Source organism: Corvus kubaryi, unplaced genomic scaffold, assembly GCF_017639235.1.
Source record: "Corvus kubaryi isolate FWS band 111438036 unplaced genomic scaffold, C.kubaryi_AGA036_p1.0 37397, whole genome shotgun sequence".
Taxonomy (NCBI): Eukaryota; Metazoa; Chordata; class Aves; order Passeriformes; family Corvidae; genus Corvus; species Corvus kubaryi.
The window spans coordinates 19624874-19634953 of NW_024581136.1; the positions used below are offsets into that span (position 1 = coordinate 19624874).

General features: G+C 50.3%; 1 protein-coding gene across 4 annotated transcripts; it reads left to right on the top strand.

Annotated features, from left to right (window-relative positions):
• Positions 1–292: 292 nt before the first annotated feature.
• Positions 293–9822, top strand: SPTSSB (serine palmitoyltransferase small subunit B). 4 transcript variants are annotated; one of them, XM_042041952.1, is made up of 3 exons: positions 532–623; positions 670–874; positions 8459–9822. In XM_042041952.1, exon 3 carries the CDS (start codon positions 8487–8489, stop codon positions 8721–8723), a length of 237 nt encoding a protein of 78 aa, XP_041897886.1. In that variant the 5' UTR covers positions 532–623; positions 670–874; positions 8459–8486; the 3' UTR covers positions 8724–9822. The 4 variants fall into 4 exon arrangements, with proteins under 4 accessions (XP_041897884.1, XP_041897886.1, XP_041897887.1 ...); XM_042041953.1 differs by having other exon boundaries at positions 562–580; positions 611–874; XM_042041951.1 differs by having other exon boundaries at positions 566–617; positions 648–874.
• Positions 9823–10080: the final 258 nt, after the last annotated feature.

The following is a 10080-nucleotide window of genomic DNA, read 5'->3' on the forward strand; positions in this document are numbered from 1 at the left end:
CCGCTGGAACACCGCGCTGCAGCTTCAGCTCCTTCCCACTCATCCCTTGGAGCCGGGATGCTCGCAGGCACCTGCCGGCACCCTTGGCAGGATAAGAACCCTGCAGGGGTGTCTGTCGCGATGGAGGGGTGCGATATGAAGGGTGTCTGTCGCGATGGAGGGGTGCGATATGAAGCCGCTCCGTGCGGGGCAGCTCTGGCGCAGCCCCGCATCCCGCAGCGCGGCCGCCGAGCGCATGACGCCAGCGCCGGGAAAAGCCAGGGAAACACGGCGCTCCAGGGAAACAGCTGGCGTCCCGGAGGTGCCAGCCGGCTCCATCCCACGGGTTTCCCCGAGCCCAGCTCCGCTGCTCCTCCTCCCCCGCGCCCCGGCGCCGCAAGCCCGAGCGCAGCGGCTGCGGCAGCGGGCGGGGCGGAGGGACCGGCCCGGGGCCGCGGCCACAGGAGCGAGCGGGCGGGAGGTGAGGAGCGAGGGAGGAGGGAAGGAGGGAGGGAGGGAGAAAGGTGGGGATTTAAGCGCGGGCAGCGCCGGGCTGGGGAGCTGCGGTGCGGGGAGCGGAGGTGAGGGAGGCGCGGGGCCGCGGTGCGCTGCATCCCGGTGCGCTGCATCCCGGTGCGCTGCATCCCGGTGCGCTGCATCCCGGTGCTCTGCATCCCGGTGTTCCCGCAGCCCGGTGTTCCCGCAGCCCGGTGCGCCCGTGCCGCCGAGCCCCGACATTCCCGCAGCCCGGTACTCCCGGTGCCGGCGCTCATTCCCCGCTCAGCTCGGCTCGCCCAAGGGCATCGCGGCGGAGGCGCGTCCCGGAGCATCCCCAGGCAGGGGCCGCTGACCTTGGCGAGTGCGGCCGCTGCCACGGCGGGTCCCCGGCGGCTCGGTAAGGAGCGGGGGGAAGGCCGGGAGCGGGGCTGGCAGCCGCAGAACCTCCGGGGGTTGCTGTGCTGTGCCTTCCTCAAGGGAGCTGGTGGCGTTCCAGCCGGACCTGCAGCCTCCGGCGAGGGCTCTCTGGGTTTAAGGTGCCCGTGCCCGTGGAATGAGATGAGCTTTAAGGTCCCTTCCAAGCCAGATCATTCCGTGATCCTGTGACTTGTTGCTGCAGCTCTGCAGTCGGGGATTTCCAGGTGTCAGGAAGATGGTTTACCTTAGGGATTCCCTAAAAACGCATCAAACACCCAGGAGTGAAAAGGTTGCAGTAGGTGGGGGGTAACGGAGGAGGGAAGGTGACTGTGCTGCTCACACCACTGTGCTGGGAATTCTCATTGCTGGCGGATTTTTGCTCTTTGGTTTTCTTAGAGTTGCTGGTGGCTGCCTTCAGTGGGAAGCAGGTGCAAGACCTGCCTTCCCTGATGGATAAAGCTTGGATAATATGGAGGAGAATCCCTGCAATAAACACTTAGGCTCTGCTTACTCAGCACAAGGGACTTTGAGGACTGTGGATTTTAATGCTTTAGGAATTGGGATGCTTGGTTATCTTTCTCTCACGAATATCACGAGTATGGTGCAAATAACTGTGTCTTGAGAGCAATCCCATGAGTCCTTGGAGGGATTTCTGGATGTTGCAGGTTCAGTGGAGAAAAGCAGGGAAGCTGTGCACGGAGCATGGATGTTATTCCAGCTGGAATGGGAGATGCTGAAACGCTGCCTGGGGAGCAGCTTGGGCCCATGGCAATGCCTGTCCCACCCCTCTGTGCCCCAAAAGCATCCAGGACAGGAGATGCAGTGCACAGCACCAGGACACAGCGCTCCAGCTGGCTGGGGAGCAGCCGGGGCTCCGCTCTGGGTCCTGCCAAGCCAGATTTTATGGAGCTTTTAATTTGTTTTATGGATATCAACAGCTTTGTGTGTCCAAACCTGTTTGCTCACAGGGAGGAAATGGCCTGCAAAGGAAGCTGTTCCTCACTGCATAGATGGGGTTAAATCTGTGAAAAAAAGTGCATTTCCCTTTTTGTTTCTTATCTGTTGCAAGAATCTCACTCCATTTTTGCTTTTCCCCTTTGGGGCAGTGACTGGAGTGGTGCAACACTGCTTCCTTCCAGGAGATCTCGGGGGAGATGCACTTGCACAAGGGTTTGGTCCCTGTGTTTCCCTAATACCTGTCATAGCTGTGACAATATTCACCTTCTCATGTTGCACACAACCCAAGGTGTTACCTTCAGCTGCCTCAGAAATGACTCAGAGCAAAGTAAAGCAGTCTGAATAAATCAGGGCTACAACTGAAAGTAAATCTCTCTTTTTAGAGCCCAGACATCTCAGTTATTTTGTTTATAGTTTGATGTGTTTACACAACCTCCTGAACTGGAAAGCCTTCGAAGGATGTAGATCATGTCCCAAATCTCACAAGGAACTGAGGTTGGCCACCAGGAGCGAAGGCAAAACCCGTCTGAGATACTCCTGGAACAGTTCTTGGGGAACTCTCAGTTTTTAGGTGTTTGCAATTTAAACCTGGTGCTGGTCTCTAGTCCCAAATCTGGGGTTTTGGTTGGGAATGGTTCTGTTCAAAACCATGTTCCTTACACTGAAAATACAGGGAAAGCTTTCCCTGGGATCCAATTTGCCATTTTCCCCATCTTCCTTGGCAGAGCTGCTCACCTGTTCTGCTCCAAGGTACAAATCCTGTCCCAGGGGAAGGACCCAGAGCCCAAACCATGCCCAGCCCAGGGAAAGCTGGAAAGGAAGGGATCTGTGCATAAACTGCAAGGAGCAGCTGGTTATGTAAGGAAACGACTGAGGAAACTTCAGGGGAGGGAGGAACAAGAAAATTGTTGAAAAATTAATTTGGCCTTGGAAGAAAATGGGACAGAGCTGCTCCAGGAATGCTGTTGTTACAGAGAAGCTGCATCTTCTCCTTTCTCTGTGCCTGAGTAAGGATGAGACTGGGCACTGATAAGTCAGCAAGGCTGCAAAGTTAGGGACAGTTGAGTTATTTAGAGCTGTGGCTTTGCTGGGAGCAGCCTCCAGCTGTCAGGGGCAGGAGAGGCATTAAATTAGTCTGAACTTCAACTGCTTTCAACTGCTGTGCTGGTATTGAATGGTCAGAAGCCTCTCTCCAAATGAGATCCCTGTGGGTGCTGCAGATCAGGCTCTGCTTTCCTGAGGGTCAAAAACTTGTGGATGTCATTTAAAAGGACTTTCCACATCGTTTTAGGCCATCATAAACTCCATCTGTGTACTTAACCCAACTGAAGGAGCAAATTCAGCAATCCTCAGGCTGTTCTTCTGTCCAGCTGGGGAGGCACACTGTGACAGGAATCCATGGGCTCCAGAATCCACGTGCTCCAGGCAGAGATGCAGCTGAATCACAGCACCAAACCCCAGTTTGGGAGCCCAGAACTGCTGCAGGAGGAGCACACACATGGATCTGAGCTCAGGTGGAGATGAGGAAGTTGGGTTGGACTTTGTGCAGGTGTGGCCCTGCCACTCGAGGAGGGGTTTGAAGTTACCAGAGGCTACAGGAAGTCTTCCTGGACAGGGAGAGGTCCTGGGCCATGTGTGCATTACGGAACATTTGAAAGAACCAAAATAGCCCCTGTGTGCTCCCAGTGGGGCCAGCAGGAAGGAAGGCGGTGTTAAAGATTAGGAAGATGCTGGAGTTCATTCTCCTGTGTGAGGTAAAGCAGGAACAGGGCTGAAAATACCATTGCTCTTTCTGCCTTACCCCTTCCACTCCTGGAAGATTTTTTTTCCAGCAAACCCCACTGGCACAGTGGAACCACGTTCACCCACACGCGGAATGGCTGAGTCACACACAGCAGTAAAACTTCCCCAGCTCAGGCCTTCATCCTGCTGCTGCACGGGGCATATGGATGGGATTGACATTTCCTGGAGCTCTGTAATGGATGGCCAAGGGTGCTGAGGCACTGATTCAGGGAGCTGAGGGAGGGAAACCAGGATTGCCTCACTCTGCTGTGCACTGCAGAATTCCAGGGATGGTTATTTATGAAAATCTGCAAGTCAAGATGGTTTTCGAGGTGCAGTGGGAGCTGTGCTGGGATTATTGCTGCTCTTCTCATTCCCATTCTGTCTGGAATCTCCTCCCTGGGAGAACAAGCTGGAGGGTTCATTTAAAGATCCATGTGGGAGTGCTACAGGAACCTGCTTGCCAGGAGGGGAAGGCAGCTCTCCAGGCTGAGCTGCTGCTCCATGGCCACGCTCCGTGCGGGATCAGAGCCACAGGGATGCACCAGAGGAACAGGCTGAGGTGGAGTTCCCAGGAAATGCCAGGATTTGGATTCCCTGCACCAACTGCTGCCTCATCTCAATTTCTGCCCAACTGCTGATCCACTGCATTTCATTCCTTGTGCACAGTGCTTGGTGCTCACTGAATAAAACATGAAAGGAAATGCCTGATGAGCTGGGAATGGGAATGGGAATCCCTTCCTGGTTCTGTTTGCACTTGGCCTGCGTGAAACCACTGGGCTCATCCCAGAATTATGCCAGCATTAGGAGGGACAAGATTGGTGCCCTGGATAAGTCAGGATATTCAGCAGAACAAACCCATTTAACACAGTGAAGTTACAAATAAGAACAGCTCCACATAAATAACCTGCAGACAGGGTTTCTATTTCAATCCCAAGGGAGTGATTACCCATTTAGCTTTTAACATCCCAAATTATTTACAGATCAGACAACTTTAAATGAATTCTGGCACTTTGCCTGGTTGCACCTGCCCACATGTGGCTGCTCAGGGGTGGTGGGACTGAGACCCCCTCAGGGGCTCGTGGGAGGAAGTTATTTAAGCTCCAGCACAAAAGGATTCCCTCAGGATGCTGCAAACCCCACCCACTCTTGCTGCGGGGCTATCCCAGCCATTATTCAGCAAAGGGACAATTTTTAGCCAATTAAATATTTGCATTTTGGGGATGGATTGTTTGTTTGCTGCTTTTATTTCTTACCCTGTCCTTCCTTTACATTTAAAGCACCTGTTGAATGATCATGAGGCCATTTCCAGCTCCAGGCTTTGTTTTTCCCCTCCAGACAAACTTTTCCCAAATATATGTTGGAAATCCTTTTTCCCTGTATGTGTAACTCGAGCAACCCTTCCTGCTGAGGGCATAGGTGTTTTTCAAGCATTCTTTGGAAACCAGTCTCTCCCAGTTCCCCTGCAAGAATGTTTCTTCCCACAGGAATTTCCCAGCAGGAGCTGTCCGGCCACGGGTCAGAGTTGCAGACTGATAATGGGAACAAAATTCTCCAAATCCCAGCTGCTCAGAGCAGGAATTACAGAGTAAAGGACCTAACACTGGCATCTTCCAGCTCCCAGCTAGCTCTGACCCCAGAAAATAAGGTCATTATTAAAGAAATTTGGGAGATTAGGCATGCTCTGAAATGAAACCTTGATATTTGGATGCTGCTTTATCTTTTGAGCTGCCCTAATCAGAGACATGTGTCAACAAGCAAGAAAATCAGGCAGCCACTTAAAACAGTAAAAGCTGCTTTACAGGTTTCTCTTCTTGCATTTTTTTTCCCCTTGGAAGTGGAATTGCTGAAAATAATCTGAATATTGCTTAATAGGAGCTGAATTCTCTTCATTTCCCTCATAGCTGGCTGTAACAGTCCCGTGGCCTCTGAACAGGAGGGCATTTTCCCCACACCGCTGAATATTTAAATTTAAAAATTTGTAGACAAATGAATGTTGAGTTAAAATTGCATAAGAACAAATTATCTCCTGCTCTGGAGTAGTGGGAACTGAGGAGTGAGTAACTCAGGGCCCTTTCAACTCGGAGTGCCAGCAGCGATCGAATAAAACACAGTAATGGAAGTGAAGCCTCTCTAGGACCAATCCTGCTTAAAACACAGATTTTTAGCCTCCAAAGTTTGTGTAGTGATCTGCTATTCCCTTTGATTGCTGCTACAGTTCATTGGGGTGGTAAAGCTGCCACAGACCTCTGGAGCTGTGAGGTTTGGGGCTATTCCTTACTCCTCGCACCGGGCCCAAATGCAAATTGTCCCTTCCCCAAGGGCTCTGTGTCACAGTGACCCGGGGGAGCCTTGTCTCTCACTGCCTCAGCAGCTGCTATAAAATGGCTTTTCTGCCCTTCCCCTCCTGTGTTTTCCTTTATAAATTATGCAGCTGGAGTTGCGTTATCCCTCCCAGCTCCCTGCTAACGGAGGCAGTCTCTGGCTGGATGAAAAGCAGGGGAAGTGTGTCAGTGGTGAGGGCACAGACTGTAATTTGCTGTTTGCCTTTTACTTATCCCAGCCTCCATCATTCATTAGGAGACCACAGAGCATCAAGGCAGCTCGTGTTCCTCCTGGTGTTCCAGAGTGTCTGAGTGCCTGGGGATGGAATTACTGCCTTGCACTGGGAGCTGGGAGAATGAAAGCAACCCAGGCTGTCCTGGAGCTGCATGGAAATGCAATCCCCAGGCTGGGAAAAGGGCTTTGGTTAAACCCAAAGGGCTGCTCATCATTTTAACTACCTCATCCTTTATTCATGTGTCCCTCCAAGTGCTGGTGGTGGGGCTCCAGGCTGGAATATCAGTACAATAAACCTTGGGAATGTTTTTCCTGCCTTTGGCTGCTCTTTACACCAGCTGTGGATGGAGATGCACAAGAGTCTGTGTACCTCTGCTCACTCAGAGCCTTAAACACCCCCAGCAGTGCTCCAGCCTTGCCCCTTTTCCATGCAGGGGTCAGGATTAGCAGGGATTAACCCACGGAAGGGATGAGTTTAACCAGCACAGCCCTAACCCCAGTGTAAATCCCATAACCCTGGAGAGTGTGAGAGGGCCCCTTTCCTTTTCCTTTTCCTTTTCCTTTTCCTTTTCCTTTTCTTTTTCCTCCTCCTCCTCCTCCTCCTCCTCCTTCTCCTTCCCACTGTACAGGAAAGGGCTTCACCTCCTCAGTGGGAAATGCTGCTCTTTTTGCAGAAAGTCTAAACAGAGTCACTTTTGGCTCTCAGGGAGTCCCAGTTTGCCAGCTGGGCCACTTCTGTTGAAGGCTTTGCAGTATTTACAAGGCTTTAAAGCCTCTCTCTGGAGTTCTGCCTTAAAATAAATGATCTGAAAGGGTTCAGCTTCCATTCATGCCAGGCCAGAGAGCGGCAGTGCCTTTCTCCCCAGCCTGAGCCCCTGCAAGGAAAGTTGGTCACAGAGACAGCCACTGCTGGATTTAAAACGTTCATCTGTCCCCCAGAGAACTGTAGGAACTTTCTTGGTCTAGGAAATATGGGGAGATAGAAGTGAAGGAAATGCTTAGGGAGAATTAGGGGGAAAACTTGCCTTCCCTTTGGTAAATCCCCACGTCCCTCCAGAACAGAGCAGGAAACCACTGAATATTGTCACCTTTCTGACCAATATCAGTGGGCCATCATTATGTTAATCCCAGGCTGTAAATTTCCCAGTGCTACTTTAGGATTTGTTGCTTTGAGGGACAGCAAAGTTCTGTTGGCCCAAACTCACTATGAACACCAGACTGGAGGGATGGGATATGTCCAAGCCTCTTTGTTCCTGGCATTTTAGGCTGCACAAGTGTAGAACAAAATGGGACATTGGAAGGTTTTCCAGCACGGAAATCTGTTGTATTCCCTGTGGACTGATCTGCTTGAATGCCCTTAAACCCCAAAATAAAGGAATCCTTCTGTAAAGCCTTGTACAGTTTCTTATTGTTCAGTTTTCTCTAAATAGATGTTTTTAGCCTGCATTTAAAGATTGTTTAAAACGCCAAAAAGCAATTTTACCAATGAACAGTGGAAGCAAACCCTATTTCCTCGTTAATTCTTGCTCAGCCGTTCTCCTTTCCAAGTGGAGCCGGGAACAATGAATGCATAAAGGTATTATCCAAGAGGAACATCTTCCCTAGACTTGTAGTTTCCATTAAATGCTCTTTTAATCTGTAACGTTTTTCATTTCTTTGGAATGAGCTGAAAAAAATCCTTCTGCAATCAGAGATTACTTTTTTCTCCCTCTCTCTTTCCTAACTTGTCTTTCCTTTATTCCCAGCAACTGCAGAACAATGAAAATGGTTATCAAAAGTAAGCAGAGGAGTTGTTACAGAGCAGTTGTTTAATCTCATCTTTATTCCAGGGCATACGTGGAATTTATGGAACATTTATGGAAGCTGGCCCAAAGTCTTTCCTTTTAAATGCCTGTTTCTCTGATTTCTACAGGGAATGAATAGGAAAACACACTCACAATGTGGCAGTTGATAGAATCACAGGAAGGTTTGGGTTGGAAGGGAGTTTAATTATCCAGTTCCACCCCTGCCATGGGCTGGGACATCTTCCACTATCCCAGGTTGCTCCAAGCTGGCCTTGGACACTTCCAGGGATGGAGCAGCCACAGCTTTTCTGGGAACTGGGAATGCCCAGCTCATGCAGCTCCAATAACCAAGCAGCAGCTGCAGAACTCAACACTTTCCTTTGCTCCAGGGAGCTGGTTGGCACTGATGCCTTGGAAAATGAGTTTGTATAGTGGTTCCATGGGATATCCCAGCTGTAATCCCGACTTCCCTGTCATTCCAGGTCTCCTCCAACCCCCCTGGAGCTGAAGATGGACGTGAAGAGGGTGAAGGACTACCTCTACTGGCTGTACTACCAGTACCAGCTGGTGACGTGCAGCTACGTGCTGGAGCCCTGGGAGCAGTCCATGTTCCACACCATCACCGTCACCGTGGTGGCCATGGTGGTGTACACAGCCTACGTCTTCGTGCCCATCCACGTCCGCCTGGCCTTGGAATTCTTCTCCCAGATTTTCGGGGCCCAGCCCGAGAGCACCGTGGTGAACTGAGCCAGCCGCAGCAGGGCCCAGCAGCTCTTGCAGCTTTGTGAAATTGTGTTCATGCTGAAGTTTGGCACTTAGGAAAACCCTGCTTGCTTCACCACCGGGGCTGGAGAGCAGAGCGGGGCGCTGAGCACAGCCCCTCTTCCATAAACACTCTGGGAATGGGACACACCGCCTGGAATGGCACAGGATGCAAGCAGCTCCCGCTTCCAGCAGCCTCATTGAACCACTCTGGCAGAGACTGTTCTGGGGGCTCATCACACACCAAGTTCTATCGACACGGTCCAGTGGCCATGTTAGGGGATATTAAAAAATGAGGATATCCAGCAGGATTTGAGTGTTCATATCTGGCTGGTTACTGACTTCCAGGCTTTAATGGATGGGAGAGGAAACTGGAACAGAAAGCAACAGGAGGATGAACTTCAGTCCAGCTTTTTTCATGCCTAAGTTTCTGCATATGAGTTCAGATGGTCTAAAATATTTTCTTTTTGAAAAAAATGCTCCACCTCATCTTGCAGTTCAGTGAAGATGACAGGAAGAAGCAGCCCTGCTCTGTCTCAGTGCCCTCCTGCCTGCTCTGCTGAAAATCAAGTTCTTTTCTTGCTGCTCCCACTCACCACGGCAGCAAAGTCAGCACCGGGGGAAGAAGATCCAGAGTGGAAATAATATTTTAATACCTGGAGGGAAGGCTGAGTGCTTCAAGAGATCTCCTTTACAAAGAAGAAATTAGATTTATTACCATTGCCTGTGGGGAGGTTTTGGAACAATGGGAGGTTTGTTTGGTTTTCACTTTACACCTAAATCAAACGTGGATGCCAAATCATAAATTACAGCTGCACACTGCACGTCTTTACCAGCTGATGCTCCTGTTAGTAGAAGTGAGAGGTGCAAAATGTAAATAGCTTTCAAATGATGTTTGCACAGTTCTAGATTTTCCCAAAAAAAAAAAACCTCTTAACTTCTTTCTCAAGCTGCAGTGGGCTCCTGCATGCTTCAAAGCACAAGTTTGTTTGGAAACGAAGACATGTGATGAAGGTTGCACAGATCTGAACATGTGTATGCAGTTTTTTCAGCAAAAAAATAAAGTTTTATTCTTCAGAAATGACCTCTGGCTCCATGACTCAGCTCTCTTGTGCTTTCCAGTCATTCATAAATATTCTGGATGTGTGTGGGCCACGCTGGCACTGTGGCAGATGGATTATATTGTGGTGAATGTTTCAGGGTGAGGTTTAAGCATCCTTTAAATGGACCCAGGGGTGAACAGAGCCGTTCATCCTCACTGGTGCTCCAGCCCAAGGCCTCTCCCATTTCTGGAGGGAGAAAAAAGCCTCTGATCTGCTTCAAATTAAGGCATTAACAAATA

Coding starts and splice junctions, on each gene's coding strand:
- SPTSSB (XM_042041950.1), top strand. CDS start 8,487: ATGGACGTGAAGAGGGTGAAGGACTACCTCTACTGGCTGTACTACCAG.